Source organism: Terrapene carolina, unplaced genomic scaffold (genome assembly GCF_002925995.2).
Source record: "Terrapene carolina triunguis isolate 2854851 unplaced genomic scaffold, T_m_triunguis-2.0 Scaffold84, whole genome shotgun sequence".
NCBI classification, from domain to species: Eukaryota; Metazoa; Chordata; order Testudines; family Emydidae; genus Terrapene; species Terrapene triunguis.
Window position 1 is genome coordinate 20,940,966 of NW_020664435.1, and position 18,393 is coordinate 20,959,358.

The window sequence follows — 18,393 nt, forward strand, 5'->3', positions numbered from 1 at the left end:
GCATGTGCAGGCATAGCGAATCAGAAATAAGAACTTAAAGCAAAACAAGCCAAGAAAACTGGTACAAAAAATGGATAGTAATACTGATTAACAATGGGTTATATCTTACTCATAACAAAACTGGAGGGCTAATGAAAAAATTCAAAAATTCCTGTGCACTTTTGAAGTAGTTTGGTGTAGATTCAAAATACACAGTCATAATCATGGGTTTGTTGTAGGCATAGCTACAGAAAATAAACTGATATTATGTATATCACAAAACTAATGTTTATAATAAGGCAGTACACTAGTACTGCTGCTTCCTTGGCACTTAGTGGTAGAACAACAAGTTTTTGGTTTAGCTAGACTGATCAGATACATTTTTATTTATACTGATGTAAAAATGTACATTACCCCTTTGAATGTTTGTTTTTACAGAATTTATAACAGATTGTCAAATTCACACTCTTAAAAGTGATACACTAACTAGAAATGCAAGCCATTCTAGAAATTGATTAAAACTTACCTTAAATTAAAAATTTAAATGTTAAAATGTAAATCCAGATGCTATTAAATCAAAACTTTTTGTTTTCAGTGTGAGATATCACTAAGTTTGAAACATTAAAAAAATTAATTTCATGTCCCAAGCTAATTTCTTTTTAGGGCTTTCCTGAATAATGTAGAGTATTAATACAAGATATTTCCCTGACATCCATTTCTCCCTTGGTAACTTTATTTAAAGGAACTGGTAACGTCATGCATCTGAAATTCTACAACTGAATTTGATATTCTGTCTAGCAGATCATATTACACTATAGAAGGAAATTAGTTTTACTCATGGAGAGTGTGTTTCAAAGAAGAAATCAAAGAAATGGGATGAAAATCTAATGCACAATATTTAGCTTTGTAGTTATTTCAGTGCAGATTGCACAAATAGTGGAATGAAACCTTTCCCATCGCATTTTCAACAATTTTGCAAAATAGTCTCTCCTCAAGTTAAAAAACTCCAGTTGTCCTTGTATTAAACAATATGAACACCAACCAGGAGGATGTTGGTTTATTTTTGTTTCCTTTTTAACAAACTGTCTACACTGTAATTTATATTATACATAACAAATGTAAACATTTCATCTTTATATATATGATGTAACACTTTAAAATTAACTGGTTTAAAATATTTTACAAAGACATTTTATTACATATGAACTATACAGCACACAAGAGTATGCAATAATTTGAACATATACATGTTTCTGTATTTTTCCATTATGCTACTATTTTGCACCAAACATTGGTGTCTACAATTCTAACAGTTCTTTCAAATAAAAAAAACCCAAAGCAATATTTTTAGCTTTTCTGAAAACAAATATATAAAAATCCTTTTCATTACAAGGATAATCTCTCTGAACTTGAACTAATTTTTTTTTTCATTTTTTATTTTGCACATAGATCTTTTCAAGTGGGTTCACAAACAAAAAAAAGATCACTTCTTTTCCTTTAGAGTGCAATTTATCAGGGATAACATTTAATAATAGCAGACCCTCTCTTCCCTCCTGCAATGTTAAAAACTGCAGCCAATCGAACTTTGACTATCAGTGAAGAAATTTTTTACAAAAGTAAACCTCAATACCATTTACCATTGAGACAGCTCTTCCCCCATCATTTAAAAGTTAACCCTTTTCAATATCCATTTTAGTGAAAGTATTTGCATAGAGCAGCCTTGTACTTTTATTTCTGAAGAACATTACAAGTGTTTTAACACAAGATAAGGCACATGTTTTTCAGCACTGAAATCTGAAACTAATCTGGAGGAATCCTCCCCCCTGCAAAATCTCTGTTGTTTTTACCCTGTTTTACCTGAAGCAAGCAGACATGAAGTACAGAATAACAAAAAGCTTTTACTTGAACTATGTGTAAAACATTTACATCTCCAGATAAGTGTTACAACTCTGCAGACTCAGAATTGAGTCTAATTCGAAACAGCCATTGCTAAAAACTTTATAGAAAAAAGAAAGCCAATATCACTGTATATGTTAGTTAAAAGTTCACACAATGTCGATGACTAATTTATGGTGAATGTTTTCTAAAACAAGCTTCCTTTCAGAAATAAGGTAGCTAAATTGTGAGGCACTTAAGATTGACAGTAAAGGAGGAATGCAATGGATTTGTTTATATAAAACCTAAAATTGTATATCGAATCCTTGTTTTAATCCATCGATTAAAGTGCTAGAACTGGAAATTAAAACAAAAGGAGCTAATAACAAATAATTAATTGAAGGAAAGACCTTAGTATACAGTAAAAAATAAGTGCTTTTGATGCTCTTAATTTTAGATCATTCTTTTTAAATTTTAATTTAAAAATAAAATAAAATCTGGCAATAATCCAAGAGTGAAAACATCGTCCCCTTTGTGCCATTACAAGTAAGGTTGTCAAAGTGCCCATTTATTTTCTAAATAAAACCATTTGCCTTATCTTATGTTCTACAACGTGATGAATGTAGTACATAATCCATATTGCAGCAACAACACATTTTCAATCTGACTGACAGCGCATGCACACTTTCAGTCAAAGTATAGTTCCTATTCCCACCCAAAAAAAGTCAGGTTTTGGATTACATATCCTATTGGTATATAGTGCAACTAGCCTCAACTTATCAAAATGTACTCGGGGCTTTAAAGCCCAGTGTCCATAGCCTTATCAAGCGCTCCTTCACAGGCCAAAGTGATATCCATCAAAAACCAGAGATGGTATATTGGCTCTGAATTACATAAATCCACTGGATGCCAAATCTGAGAAAGGTCTGGATTCTGTCGGATGATGAAGAGGCTGAAGGTGCGTGGCAGACTGTGTGTTACTGATGACATCTAACTGAGAGGGATATGCTTCATTTAAGCTTATTCCACCGAAACCATTTTGGAACTGGAAAAAAAAAAATTACAGGGGTTACTGACTGCTTTCTTTAAAAACTTCAAAAGCATTTAGTGAAATGCACAGGTAAGATTAGAGATTCCTAATCCTAAAATAGACAGGGACTCTTTCTGCATTCTCTGGCTAAGCTTCTGGTGGTGTTTACCCCTCCCCCCCACTCCGATTGTGGAAGAAATTCTTTGTCTATAGGGAGCAGAAACTAGTCATGATCAGCTAACGTAGCGCCCCAGGTCCACAAAGTGACTCCGGTGCCTAAACCCAAGATTTACGCACCACTGCAATCCACAAAACCCATGCTAAGTGGCTATCTAACCATGTAGGTGTCTAAACTTACTTGGTGACTATATTTTTGCTGTAAAAGTCCCCTAGGTGCCTAAGTTTCTGTAGGTGCCTGGATGCCTATCTCAGACCTGAGACAGGACTAGATCTTAGTTCTTTGAGATAGGACTTGACCAAATTGGCACATTATTGATATGTTAATGTGCATCAGCATGGTACCCATAACAGCTGGAGCACAATAGGCTAGTGTAGGGTAGATTCATACCCTACCTTACCGCAAACTAAATACTCCTGGAGACTAGCCCTTTATATTATGGCTGGGGCCAATAGAGATACACAACATATTAGGATGGGTGAAGAGGGAAGTACAAAGGCACAGTAAAACAGTCATGTTTAACATAATAAGCAGAAGTCAAACCACAGAAGGCAAACTCATGATCCTGTCAACAAGCCTTAAGTCTATAAGCTACAGGCAGGGGCTGTCTTTACTACAGGTGTGTACAACATCAAGCACAGATGGATCTTGACCCTTGATTGAGGCCTCTAGGCACTACTGCAATACAAATAGTAAATCAAACCATCACCACACTGGGTATGTCTGATATCTAAAGGGAATGGCCTAGCTATTTCTTTATTGTTGAACTCACTAAAATATTTCAATCATGCCTTTCGATAAAAGTTTTTATGTGATACTCAATAAAGGATTAAAAGCTTAATACTGTATATAGAAAAATCCTATACTGTGTCTGATAGCGACTATGCGTCACCTTATGAATTGAGCATGTAAATCCATGAGAACTATCTATGGGAAAGATAAGAACTCAACCCCCACCCCCCGAATAATACATTTTTCATATTTCCATACATCTCAAAGATGACCCTAGTCAGGGGCAAGAACTGCTTTTGCTTAGGACAGAGTTTGTGGACTTTTTTAGCAAAATATTAATAAGAGTTGCTATATATAAATATATTTTGGTTCTGCACTGCAAATCTGAAGTATGCCTTGAAACTTGTTCAGTTCTAACTTTTTAGTAATAGTAAATACTCTATTTACTAATACTGCACATGTTGCATAATAAATCACATGGGTAAATCCTGATTTCTGTGGTCAGTTGCAAATAGAACACACTGGACTAGTGAGAGAAATGGAAAGTTAAGTAAACAAAGATCACGGGCACAATCCTACTTTTGTTGAAGTTAATGGGAGTTTTGTCACTGCCTCCAATGACAGAAGGAGTAGACAGGTAGGTCTTGAAAGTTTCTCAAAGTCAGATTTTTAGTGCGATTTTTTCCCCCCACTTGTGGAAAGCATAACCCACCTCAACACTACCAATTTCCTCATCAAGAATGTTACAATTTCAAAATCCACCTAAGGTGGTATTTTTGAGTGTGTGGTGGTGGTCAGCTTTTATGGTTCTTCCATGAGTGCGTATTCAGTTCATTTATAAACTGGAATGTACACCACTTAATGCAGTTGGATTTTTTGAATGAATGATCATCGTCATCACCACATCTAACAAAATCAAGCGAGAGTGCTGAAAAGTTATCAGTCTTGATATTCTGCATTTCAACAATTCTCTTCAAAACAATCTCCCTCCCCCCCCCTCCATTTCCCCCAGGATTAGTTTAATCAACTGATGTAATGCTTCCTATCATTTTACAAAAGTCATTATATGCCCAAATATTCCATATATTCGTGGAAAATAAAGCAAAATAAAATCCTTCTAAGATAGAGGACAGGATTATTTTAATGTTCTTCATTAAATCCATTTTGTGGTGAGATCACTTATTAATATGTGCATTGTCTGGCAGACTTTGCTGAGCATATAGTAGTAATTAGTAAGGGGGAGTATCCCTGTTTATGAAAAGGACACTGGTCTTACAACAATTGGAAGAACTTTCCAAAAGTTGTGATAGATTCTTAATCACTGGAAACTTTAAAATCAAGTTTAAAGAAGTCCTATGACCTGTGTTATGCAGGAGGTCAGACTAGATATGCTCAGGGTAGGTCTACACAGCGATAAAAAACCCATGGCACTGAGTCTCACCCCAGGTTAGCTGACTCGTGCTCACAAGGCTCAGGGGACAGGGGCTACAAAATTGCAATGTAAACATTTGGGCTCAGGCTGGGACCCCAGCTCCGAGATACTCCCCACTGCAATTTTATAGCCCTGCAAGCTTGAGTCAGCTGACCTGGGCCAAACACGCATCTGCATGTCTTTTATTGCAGTGTAGACATACCCACAGCCATCCCCTTCTGGACCTTCACTGTAAATCTTGTCATAGAGAAACTAACTAGGGATGGAAGGATCATAAAAAGGGTAACTGACAACATGCTTGTCCACACTTTTTTCCATCTGTTTTATTACTGTAACCATTAATATCTTCTCCCTATCTACAGTAAACATGTCTCCAATTCATTTATATTATTTACAGTCATGGCTTTGGTTTGGAACTTATTTCATGTGATTACTACTACAAGTATACACCCATTTGTTTGGAATCATTCACTCTTCTGACAACAACAGTAAATATAGCCATGATATAAATATATTTTAACATAGGATTGTCCTGGTTGCTCGTCTCCCTTTGATGCATTAACATTACTACAAAAAGGTGAAAAATCAGAACACAGTATTCTAGTGGTTTAACCATTTTCATGGACTACAACTAGATTTAATTTTAACTATTTATAATATCCTATTAAGTATGACAGTACGTTTTGTTAGTACTGTGACAATCCACTAAAGTACTCTGGTATGATATTTTTGCTGAGGAATGGGAAGAGAAAAATTCTCAAAATGAAGTAACAAAAATGAGGAATAATTAGAGTGGCTATGAGTATTATAGTGAGAAATTAACAACCTACATGTTAAAAAAGAAAATTTAAATTGGTTATTAAAAATAGGCATCAACATAACAATGCTCAAGCGTATTTGTGTAAATGACAATCCTGTACTATTAGAAGAGGATGAAGTTGGATGATGCAGGAGATGCTTTCCAACACTATTATCTAGGACTATGAAGGATTAATAGCACCGACTAGAGTGAGACATAGTGCAGCCAAGTGTTGTGTAAGCTTCCTTACTGAACTTTGCCAAAGTATCTTCATGCTATTCCAGTCTTGGGTCTCTCAAGCAGAAGCTATTAATCTTGCAGAACTGTGCTCAATTTTAAAGGAGGTTTTATAATTCTATAATTATATTGTATTTAATTAATGAAAGAATTAAGAAATGTAACAAGTCTTCATTTTACTTCTGATATGATGTAATATAGACTGTACATTTTCTGTATTCTTCTTCCTTGCTCTGTGTATGTTAAATGCCAGTTAATGCCTTAATTCTGAAAATACCTATGCATGTGCACAAGCATTTGTAGGATCATGGCCTTAGAATGTACACTCTTTGGAAAAAGAATCATGTCTTCGTATTACATGTCTAGCACAACAGGGCCCCAGTCTTGATTAGAGTGCCTGGGCATTATTACAATAGAAATAAAGAATTCAATTTAAATGCACTGCAATGCAGATAGCTGCTATCACATTCAAAGAATTGTCTTGAAATTGGAAGTTTTTCTTCCAAAGCTGCTAATGTACTCAATTCTACCCAGGAAGAATTTTGCTGACAACGTTGTCTGAAGAATGGCTACGCTATTTTAATGTGTTATATTATTTTGTTTTGCACTCTCCTTGGCAAAACATGGATATGCCTACCATTTTCAATGTTCAGATAATTCTTCCTTTCTACTGCATATAAACTAAACAAAAAGGTAGAGAAGACCTGATTTTTTTAAATCAGGAACTTGAGGAACAGGAAATAATCGTTTTGATCTTTTTCTGCCATATTATTCTCCTTTGACTGAGGTGCAATATAGCTAGTGACTCTGCACATTCAAAACAATTAGCACATAACTCCTAGTTTAAAATCAGAATTCATTCCTGGTTTTGCTTGCATGTGCCCTAAAGATGTAACTGGATTTTCTGCAGAATTAAGGTATGCTTCTGAATAATCTTTTCACCGTTTTAGCAGTTTTCACTTTTGGAAGTTTTTTAAACTAAAAATTGTATGCAGTACTCCTAAAGAAAATAAAATTGTGTTTTTATAGATAGATGTATCTTAAAATAATTTATGTCAATGCTCTGCTTTGAACTTCCTGCGCTAGGGTAATTAGTCCCACCAATCAAGGCCTAACTAATATTAAATTTTTATTTTTGTGTGCACATCCTATTTATGTAACTTGTGTTAATTTTTGTCATATTCTTAACATTGCAGCATTTAGAGCAAAAGAAATACTTTAAATTTTTACAAAAGTACATGTATAACATATTTATAAGTCTTAGTTCTTAAAAATGTTGTGGTATTTCATGAGTAAAATATGTATAGGCCAGTACGATAGATCTATGTATGGTTAAAATGAATTGACAATGAAATGTGCCAGACAATTGTACTGTCAGCAATCTATTTACCTACAAAATAGATACAAGCATACTCCAAACTTCTGTCACTCTGCTCAGCCTTGGCCTCGAAGAACTAATTCTAGGTTTAAGAGGGAGGATATTTACAGTTGGTATCTGTCACTTATACTTGCAGAGGTTCCTGTGATATGGACACATTCCCTGGGACCTGGACTGAGCATGGCTCATTTCAGGTTAATGAACAGAAGTTACAGTACCTCTCATTCATTACTACAACTGCGTCAGTTTCAAATCCAATGACTTAGTTGATAATAGGTTCTGTATCCCATAAACCATCTAGTTTCCTGCTAAAAACTATTATAACATGCAAGAAAATTTAACAATGACCTTTATCATACCTTATTTAACAATAGTTGTTGACTTTTCATCACAGAATTATATTGCATTTGATCCACAGAGTTGGGTTGAGTTTCAGGAACACACTGGTACATAGACACAGCACCTGCATAGCATGTTTGAGAAGTTACCATAACTGGCTGAGAGTTTATTCCATGCTCTTGATTCTCGGGGACTTCTTGTGAACAACTGAGAAAATCCTCCAAGCTTGAAGAACCAGGATAGTTTGATCTGTCAAAACATCCTATTGGGAAATCTATTTGGGTAAAATTAGAGAGCTGTGGCACCAGGGTTGTGGGCTGTTTATAAGGCATAAACTCCTGCCTACATGCATGAGGTGCAGGGTTGACTTCTGATTTGTAAGCGAACTCTTGAGTAGTGCCAGGCATGTCAGAAAAAACATACTGCACTGGCTGTTGCTGTGAACAGCTAAAAGGCACATGACTACCAGAGTTCCAATTTGTGAACATCCCATCAACTTGCATATGCTTCATCTTCTGACATAACTGCTGCTGATGCTGCTCAGCCACTTGGTTTTGATGCTGATTAAGTTGCTGCTTATCCAAATGTTGCTGTACCAAACAGCTAGAGTTCTGAAACGTTGTCTGTTGCTGATGGCAACCTGAATACAAGAAGTCAGGCTTATTATTTAGGGAATCCTGAACATAGGTCAGGATTTCATCAGTTATGTCGATGTCTCCAATATCATCCACACAAGAAAATTCAGTTTTAAAAAACTCCTCATCCTGCTGAATACATTTTATATCTTCAAAGTCAATACCCAGACTTCTCATGATGTTGTACAAGTCACTATTTTTATTATCTTGAAAGAGCCCTGTGCTGTCTTCAGTAAGCATTAAGTTACTTTCCTGGGGACAGTTGGTTTGCTCCTGTTTCAAGATGTTGTTATTTCCGGTTGGTAAAAGATTATCCTGCCAGTCACTGCTAAGAACATTGCCCAATTCATCGCTGGTGTCCGTAAAGAAGTTTCTCTCGAAAGAAAGTTTATCTGAAGCGGGAGGACAGAGATATACAGACTCATCTTGCCTTAACATGGCACCCAGAATTGAGTTTGGATCAACATATTCTTTATGTAGTGTAGCTTTGGCAGCAGGTCCTGTCCCAGGGGTGCTTTTAACCTTTGTCTGCAAGGGATCCATTAGGCTAGGCAAAGGGAAGTTTAACTCATACAACACAGCCTCACCAGTTGCAAACATAAAAGGAACTGTCATGTTTCGCTTCCGTAAATGCTCTGATCCTTCTTCTTCTCTGAAATTGACAAAAAAAAAAAAATACAGTACTTTATTACAGTATTATAGTAATTACAATAAAATAGTATAGTTCTGTTTCCTAGAATTGAAGCATTAACAAAGTAAACTATTCTATTTGTAGGCACTTAAAAAGTGCCAGTCACTGAGGAATCTGGCTATTAAAACTTAACTTTAGTGGGTAAAGTGAGCAACAGATCATGATATAAGGAGTTTATTTACTGTAATACTTCCACATGTTCCATATGTTAATCAATATTATGTGTGCAATTCAATAAACCTAAATTACATACTTCCTATTCTACTATTCTTGATTTGCTGGGAGCATGGATCTTTCAGCACTGAATTCTCTTGGTATTTTTCATTTCTCAGTGTCAAGTGAGCGTTGGGTTTGTATGGATAATGCTAAATAATAAGTGGAATGGAATTCAGTATGTACTCTACTGAAGTTAATTCCTATGAGTAATATATGATGTCTCTGCAGCTGCAGTTGGATTTCTTCCAAGAGAAAAGGGGAGAAAAATAGAAGTAGGGTGGATGGAACGATCTTGTGCCTTTGTTTCATTAAATTTACTTCCTGAGAGGAACACAGTGGCATCTGCCATAATCAGTGCTGCATACAATTTGAGATGTCAAGGGAGGAATTTACAGATGGAATTATTGCAACACTGGCAATTTTTAACTCTTAAAAAAAAAAAAAAAAAAAAAGCTCTTTGCAGCAGGTAGAGAACGTTCAAAAACAAAAACATAACCCCCCAAATCCCTGCATCTTAATAAGATCTATGTCAGATGGTAGGTTGGGAGTTTTCAAGCTAAACTACTATGCTGTAACACTTACGTAAGAGGTCTCTGTGTTGCAATGATATAATCAGGTCTTCCGTTTTTGTAGATCAGGCGTGCATTTGCTTGAACCCAGGCCCATCGCTTTTCTTTGGTAAGAAGTCTAAACACAGTCATGCCACTCTCTCCAGTTTTTATCACTAGAATTAAAAATGGTCAAATATACTGCTTAATATTTTTTCCAATTAAGAAATAGACAAGAAAACTTGGCATCTTATATAAATAATTCTACTTGAAAAGCAATTTAATTATACTAGATAAGGTAAGTATTTAATAGTATGCTTCCTTATTACAGAATTATGTTCTCAATAAACCCATTGACATGCAATAACCAAGCCCATTTGGACCTAGAAAGTAAAATAAAAACAAAATGAATATATGGTCTGCCTGCCAAGAAGCTTTACTTAGGCCATGGGTAACAAGAACAAAAATCACAATGAGTTTTAAGATAGTCATGGGACACTGACAAACCAGCACAGTTAAAAATGAACTAGCCAGTCCACCTGTGTGTAACCTTTTAAGGCATGTCAAGAGGCACTGCAATGTAATCAGGCCAATTCAATTGTGTGCTAGTATCAAAGCGATGTTAAATGGGCTAGCAGACATCAGCCCATTCAATTATGTTGATAAGAGATCAAGGAAAATGTTGATCGAATTGTTTTTGTCTGTCTGTATTCTGTACGCCGTCAACCTTAAGATCAAAGATATGTATATAGTGTATGTAACTAATGATATTACCTGCATTGTCTTCAATTATCTATCTCTGTTAAAATGAATGGCCGGCAATTACCTTACGTAAATCAATGTAACTGGATTATTTGTGTATGGATGGGAAGTAAAAGCTTAACTTCAAAGCAAAGGTCCTTCGTTTAACAATGGAGATTCACAAGCTGTCTGTATTACTTATTCTTCTTCAGCTGGTGAAAACTCATGCTGCGTCAGTGATACTACGATTCTGCCTTCTCTGATCGGCTGAACCTAAACAGGGGGAGTTTTAAGCCTCTGGACTGAGATTCCCCAAAAAGCTAATTTTAGGAAAGCCCTGAGAGACTTATGGATATTAGCAGACATTACATCTCTGCTATCAACTGGGCTTATATATTCTGATTCAATTGTAATGTATTTTATCTGATTTAACCTTTTTAATGACATTTATTTTATTAATAAATCTGTAGTTAGTTTACTATAGATTGGCTACCAGCGTTGTTTTTTGGTTAGATCCTGAAGTATCCAGTAACCTGAGGTGAGTGATCAAAACCTAACATGTGTTAGTTTTGGTTTTAATAACCTTACACCATAAAGTCCAGTTTGCCTGGGTGGTAAGTAGGGGCTGGAATGCCAAAGGGACGTTCTGCTGAGAGTCACTCCAGGCACTGAGACAATTCAATACAAAAAATCCCAATATTTAATGGCACCATGGTCCATTATTTCGCCAATAGCAGGGACTGCTAAATACAACAGCACATAAATGGCAAAATCCTAAACTCTGTGTTCTAGCAGAAAGGCAAATGCAATTACAAAAACACAAAATAAAATGAAAAACAAGACCACCACACACAGAGCATTTGCTTTGACTCTAGGCTGGGTCATGTTTAGTTGTTTTATATCTCTAATATGATGAAAATAGTATAACAGTGAGTATTTCAAATACATAGTTTTCAGATGCTCTCTCAAAAAAATCTATCTGCCACTGCTTCATCTTGCGATCCAACTGTCACTTTTATAGTACATACAGTGGTGAAATAATTGCATTCCTAGACACAAACGGAACTGCAAAATAAAAAAGTAAAAGTTTGTAAGAGTCCCTAATAGAAAAAATCTATTTTATAAGGAGGCATTTAATATACTTAGCACCAGAGTGGGGAAAACCAGTAGGGAACAATTATTCCACGTCTTCCCTGAACCTTCTCACATTTTAAAAAACAAATCTTTTGAGGTTCTGAAATGTTTGAAATAATTTTCCCTTCAGCGCCACCATTTCCAATCCTGGTCTCAGCCAGATATTGGAAGTAATAAAGCTATCTTTGTAATATTTACATTCATTGCATGATTGGATTTGGGTGGGGGTGATTGAGTGTGCCACCAACTTGTTCTTTAAGGCTCCCAAGCCTGCAAGCTGATCTGAGTGGGCAGATCTGACAGATTATTAATGGGGCTCTGAACAGACACAGGGGTCCACTTACACATGTGAGATTGCACAAGTCAGGGAGGACTGTGTGCCTACTGGTCACCCCTTTGGGTGAAAGAATGGGGGATAGCTAACCAGTTTGCTTTACAAATGATCAATGAAGAGCAGGATGTAGGTGATGTACTACAGATGTCTAAGGGGATAGCGGGAAATTATTAAACATTACCTCCAACGAAGAGTAAAAGAGAAGTGCCTGTAGGTCATAGAAAGTTCTTATTTTAGCCTCTTACAGTAAAACTATCTTAAAATCCATCTCCTTAAGAGAAGTTGCTGAAATAGCAGCAGTTGGGCTGTGGGGAACAGGAACTGTGAACAGCAGGATATGACAGGAACTGGGATATTTAACCAAAATGGGTCTAGATAGGAATATTAAATATTTCTTCTTCTAGTATAAACTTATATGCAGAAGAAGGACATGTACAAAGAAAAGTGTTTATTCTGTAAATAACTAGATCAGTGGTTCTCAAACTTTTGGGTACTGGTGACCCCTTTCACATAGCAAGCCTCTGAGTGTGACCCCCTAATAAATTAAAAACACTTGTTTATATATTTAACATCATTATAAGTGCTGGAGGCAAAGCGAGGTTTGGGGTGGAGGCTGACAGCTCGCGACCCCCGCATGTAATAACCTCACGACCCCCTGAGGGGTCCCGACCCCCAGTTTGAGAACCCCTGGACTCGATTAATTTTGGTTATGTTTCATAACATTCTTTATTATAAATGTAATCTTTGCTTGTTTTAGCAGCCTGCCTCACAGATGGCAAATTACACTTACTTCGGATATGATTCTCAGCACAATAAAGCATATCAGCTGCATGAATAAATTGATATCCTGTTCCTCTCATACACAGCTCTTCTTCAGTGTATCCCAGCACAATTTTTCCTCTGTAAGACAAAAAGGAAAAACAAACTGTAGCACTACTGGTGTATCAATGTATAGTATGAACACAGGAATTAATCAATCAGGGCTAAACATTTCTGCTATAGCAGAGTATGTCATCAGTATTTACAATAAAGATTTTATGCAAGATTTTATGTGATTCTTCTTACAAAATTTAGCAAATACATCATGAGCCATACGGCCTTTATTATTTACCTAAGCTGACTTCAGAATACAGAAATGCTTTCACAAAATAAAATTGGATATTAAGGATAGGATTTCCAAAAATAGATATTTAAAGTTATGCTCCTAATTCTGTATTTTGTTATGTATCAGCAAATAAGTGGGGTAATTTTCAGAATTACCGTGCAAGCAGTAGCTCCCATTTACTGCAACGAGACCCTAGTCTGCTTGGCACTTTTGTGTGTGCGTGCAAATCAAGCCATGTTTTACTGGTAGGTGTTAAATATGGCATTAAATTTCCCCCCTAACATTTCCTTGCTAGTTAGATAAGTATTCTGGGCAATTTTCTACATCTATTCTAGCCAAAGGTGTATTCAAGAATATGTCACTTATGTTACTGAAGAGTCTGGGGATGCTCATAGTGTAATTAGGTGGTCTGTGAAGACATGAGTCCCATTGAACCAGAGTCAGCAAAGGGAGGCTGGCACTGTGTGCTCTAGTTCTGCGGCACAGAAGCCCATGATGTCTCTTAACCCCCCTTCTCTTAAAAAAAAAATTTAAGCACCTCCTTCCTCCAGTTATTAAACACCTCTTCCATCTTCTGCATTTCATGCCAGCTACCACTCACCTGAGCTGCTCAGTGTGGGAGTGGACGTGAACACCACTGTACTAAAGGGAACACGAGTTGTGCTGGCAGTAGCACCATGCTCCATAGAAGTCAACAGGAGTCTATAAGAGCCCTTTGTGGCCACAGCAGGATCAACAGGATATTATCAGGAATGGGGAAGAAGAATGGAAGAGGCAATAATTTTGAAGGAGCTGGGGGTATCTCCCAGAGTGTTAGACAGTGGAATGTTCAGTGGAAGGAAAGACTGGGGAGGAAGACACCTGGGGCGCAAATGGAAGATGCAAATAAATGGGGAATCCAAAGAAAGGAAGATGCAGTAGAAAGAAAAATGAAAGATGTGGGTAACAAAAGGAAGAGAGAAAATAAAAAGGAAAGGAAACAAGAGACAAAATAAAGAATAAGTGGTTTGTGAATAAAAATGACAAGAAAAATGGGAGATGGAAGGTAAGACAATATAATAAATACAAAAACAAAAATGGAAAGAGGAAGAGATGAAGACAGCAACTCATGGCTAGTAAATTTTACTTTTCTTTTATATATTCACATCTACTTTTCTTTATTGGGATTAGTAGTAGTTGGGGGAATATAGAAAAAGCATACTCATCCTGATGAAAAGGGTGGAGGATAATCTGGCTGTACATTGTGCACCACCGGTCCAGGGGAATCTGACCAGGGTTACCCAATCATAAATGGGAGGGAAGATTTAAAGCATTGAGAACACTGAAAATCTGACCTCAGAAAGGGAGGGAGAAGGGAAAAACTCAGGAGAGGCCAGAGGATTTTATCTTGTAAGAGGAATCAATGTAGTGCGCTTTTTGCCATGCTTGGGGCATGGTTGTGCTACGCTGATCTAGAAATGTAGTAGGGTTTATTTTCTTAAAATGAAGACAAAATAATGGTTTGGAAGGAAACTGGTCCAAAGCACTGTGCAAAACAATTATTTCATGTGATTAATTTCTGTATAATTTTGTTTCACTTATAGCTAATTTGCAACAAATCACATTTCCATAGTAGTTTACATCTATTTGAATTGAAAAGGTGGCTGGGTGTAGTGGAGGAGGAGGAGGAAGCAATGAGAAAGATGCTTTGATTTGGGTGAACTTCATCCTCATCAGTGGAGAGTATTCTAAATCATCCCTCCCAGGGGCTACTTTTATCCCTAATTCATAAAGATACTTCTGAAGAGCAATTTTTTGTTTTGATAATGCTCAGGAGACAGGTATTATCAAACAGTTTCTGAAGAGGATATCTGTAGAAAGTATCCTTTCTATCTACAAGTGCTTTATATCTTCCAGCAGTGGAGGAGAAAAACCTAATGACAAAATACTACTTACCACCCCAATACACAATCACCTCCAATGCTCACCTAAAGGTACCCATTTAAACACTTTAAAGATGCAGAGATCTATTTCAGCTGCAAGTGTACAGGGAAATGTAACATGCTATGTAGATGACCGTGTACCTACTTTGCATCACAGCCTATAGGTGTGAAGTCCAGTTTGTGTTTGGTTCTGAAAATGAAGTTTTTGGTTCGTATCTCAAGGATGGATGGAGGCTGCAGTGGGGTAGCCACTGCAAATAAAGCCAGCTGAGGAGAGACAGGAGAGCCATCCTTCCCTTTCTTGTTCTGTCCATGAAGAAACTTTAATCGCCCTTGAAAATTCATGGCCTTCAGATGAGGAAAATATATAGTGATCACAGATTAGAGAGATATTCACGCATCAAACTTTTTTTTTTTTTTTTTTAAACACACTTCCCTGAACAGTGGCACTTATTTTAACTTCCATCTCATTCATGCTTTGGACCTTAATTAATATTATAAAATAGATAAAAAATAGAGAGAGTTATGCTGCTATACTTAGATGCCTGTCATTTAGAAAGCTATTACCCCATAAACCCATCTCAAAAAGCAAACACAGAAAACCTGGTGTAAAACAGAACATCACCAGTAAACAAAAGCTGCATTGTTTTGAACCCTATGTAAGCGGAGATGGATTCAGAGAATCTTTTATTTTATTCCTAGGCACTATTACCACCATTCTCTAGTTTTATACACTTTAGGCAATAGTGGAAGTCTTTATATAATTGTATACTCACCAAGAACCCAGATGAATTATCCAGAAGGCACCGTAATCTGCAGACAAAATTTCTTTCCATAAAGGAAGAATTCTCTGGAGGAAGCTGTTCTGGCTTATAATAGGCTGCTGGCTGTGAAAAAGCATTATCTCCTGCAGGAAAAGATTATTTATAAGGGTTATTTTTAGAGAAACACCTAGTGAAGGCTATCTATAACAAATGATCTTCCGCCCCATAAACAAAGTCTCAGGTCATGACCTGAACATGAACAATGTAAATTGGAAACATCCTCAAGACCTACATTGACTGCACCACTAGAAATGGTTTAAATATCAGTTCTCCTGATAGGATTGTGTTTAACTGTTTATCATACTGTAGAATTGTGTCAAACACACCTCCTGGTTGTTCTTTAGTAGTCCTTTTTTTAGTTTATGATTCAGATTTTGAAGCAGTCTTGGAAAATTAGATTTCTCCATGGACAATGTCCACACTGCCTTACAGGTGGGATTTTCAAAGGGAGTTTGGCAGTCAACTCCCATTTATTTTCCTTGGGCACCTAACTCCACTGAGTCCTTTTGAAAATCCTACAGCATTTCCTGTTGACGCCTAGTATTGCATTAAGAAATCACAACTCTCCAAGCATCTAACAAAATCCAACAGGAAAAGTGCCACAGATCAGCTGCTCTGTTCAGTTGTGCACACTGCCACTTGTTAAATGTTTGTTTATTTTTATAGAAACATTCTCCTATTCACATATTGTGATGTCTCAATAGCAGGTGCAGAATACAGAAACGACAAAAGCAGCAAGATTTGTTGTGTACAGTGCTGATCATGAAATCAGTGTGTAGTTCTATCCGTCAGAAGCATGTGCAACTTAAGGATGTGTAACTGAGGTGGTAAAATGATACTGTGTTGGCAATTTAGGATAACTATTTGCTGGTGAAGTGACATTCAGGCATTAATTTATACTTCAACTGTTAAGGTCCACGAAACACAATGCAAAAAATATTGCATCAGTAACCTGCAAACTGACCATATGATCTGCATGATGTTACATATTATAATTACTGTACTATGTCTGTTCAATGTCAGTTAATGAAGTACTCTGTGCAGGCAATATATACATACACACACCCCAAAGTGACCTACCAAAATAATTCATATGCACATACAGATGCAATTGAGAAAACTGCCACACAGTTTTCCCGGGGGGAGGGATAGCTCAGTGGTTTGAGCATTGGCCTGCTAAACCCAGGGTTGTGAGCTCAATCCTTGAGGGGGCCATTTAGGGATGTGGGGCAAAATCAGTACTTGGTCCTGCTAGTGAAGGCAGGGGACTGGACTCGACTCAATGACCTTTCAAGGTCCCTTCCAGTTCTATGAGATAGGTATATCTCCACATATTATTATTATTATTATTATTATTATTATTTTTTAGTAAGAACTATAAGATCTCTTATGCAGTATATACAGCATGGCTTTGGAGTTGTGCAAAGAGCTTGATTAAAATAAACTAATCAGGTGCGTAAAACCTACATAAAATTTGCTCTGGCATTTACTCTAATAGAAATTCAATAACTAAGAGTATCAATGAAAAACTACATGAAGTCAATTGAGGAAACTGATTTTGATGGTATAAAAAAACCTAAACATTAAATTCCAGATCTCAAGCAAGATCTAATTTGTTGTTTCTCATATATCAAACATAATAAAGTAAATGAGTTGCACATTAGCTACAGTACCATTCTCTCACACACTATTTTGGGAGTAATTTTATACAGTCTTGAAACACTCTTCAGCAATACACATTTAACTATCCATGGTACAGCTGCACTCAAGAATGTCTGAAAGTTTCTTCTAACTTCCTTAGAAATAGAAAAGACCCAAACGTACACACTGGCACTGCTTTTTTGGATCCAGGGATCTAAAAGGTCATGAAACCTGGACTCTAATTTCAAGGTGTTAAAAGCCACCTATAATTAACTATGAATGCCAAAAATGGCAATATGAACATTAACACGAACAACTCAGGTAATTCATAGAAACATTCTGTAACAGAAATCAACATAGCGTAACCTGAATAGTATGGTCTAGGGTACTCAATTGCTGTCTTGTTCTTTCTTGGACTTAATCTTACTCTTAGTACTAACACAGCAGGCTCCCTCCACAGCAGAGCTAAATCTGAAATTTTGAACCATGTTTCATTATGGAAAACTCATTTTTATACTGTCTTCCTTACTGTCATACCTACTATTTCCCCCTTTGAAAACAAACCAAAAAAGGAAAGTAAAAACAGCAAAATGGCATACATGGAATGTTTTCAGTTTTCCATA

At 36.5% G+C, this 18,393-nt stretch overlaps 1 protein-coding gene across 1 annotated transcript in view; it reads right to left on the reverse strand.

Moving 5' to 3' along the window:
- Window positions 1-1,154: 1,154 nt before the first annotated feature.
- AHR (aryl hydrocarbon receptor) overlaps window positions 1,155-18,393 on the reverse strand; it is a 95,696-nt gene continuing 78,457 nt past the window's right edge. Inside the window, exons 6-11 of the mRNA XM_024209068.3 lie at window positions 16,082-16,212; window positions 15,451-15,653; window positions 13,069-13,178; window positions 10,104-10,245; window positions 8,000-9,266; window positions 1,155-2,899 (exon numbers count right to left, since the gene is read on the reverse strand). Coding sequence (XP_024064836.1) covers window positions 2,744-2,899; window positions 8,000-9,266; window positions 10,104-10,245; window positions 13,069-13,178; window positions 15,451-15,653; window positions 16,082-16,212 — 2,009 coding nt within the window. The 3' untranslated portion in view covers window positions 1,155-2,743. The remainder of the gene's footprint in view (window positions 2,900-7,999; window positions 9,267-10,103; window positions 10,246-13,068; window positions 13,179-15,450; window positions 15,654-16,081; window positions 16,213-18,393) is intronic.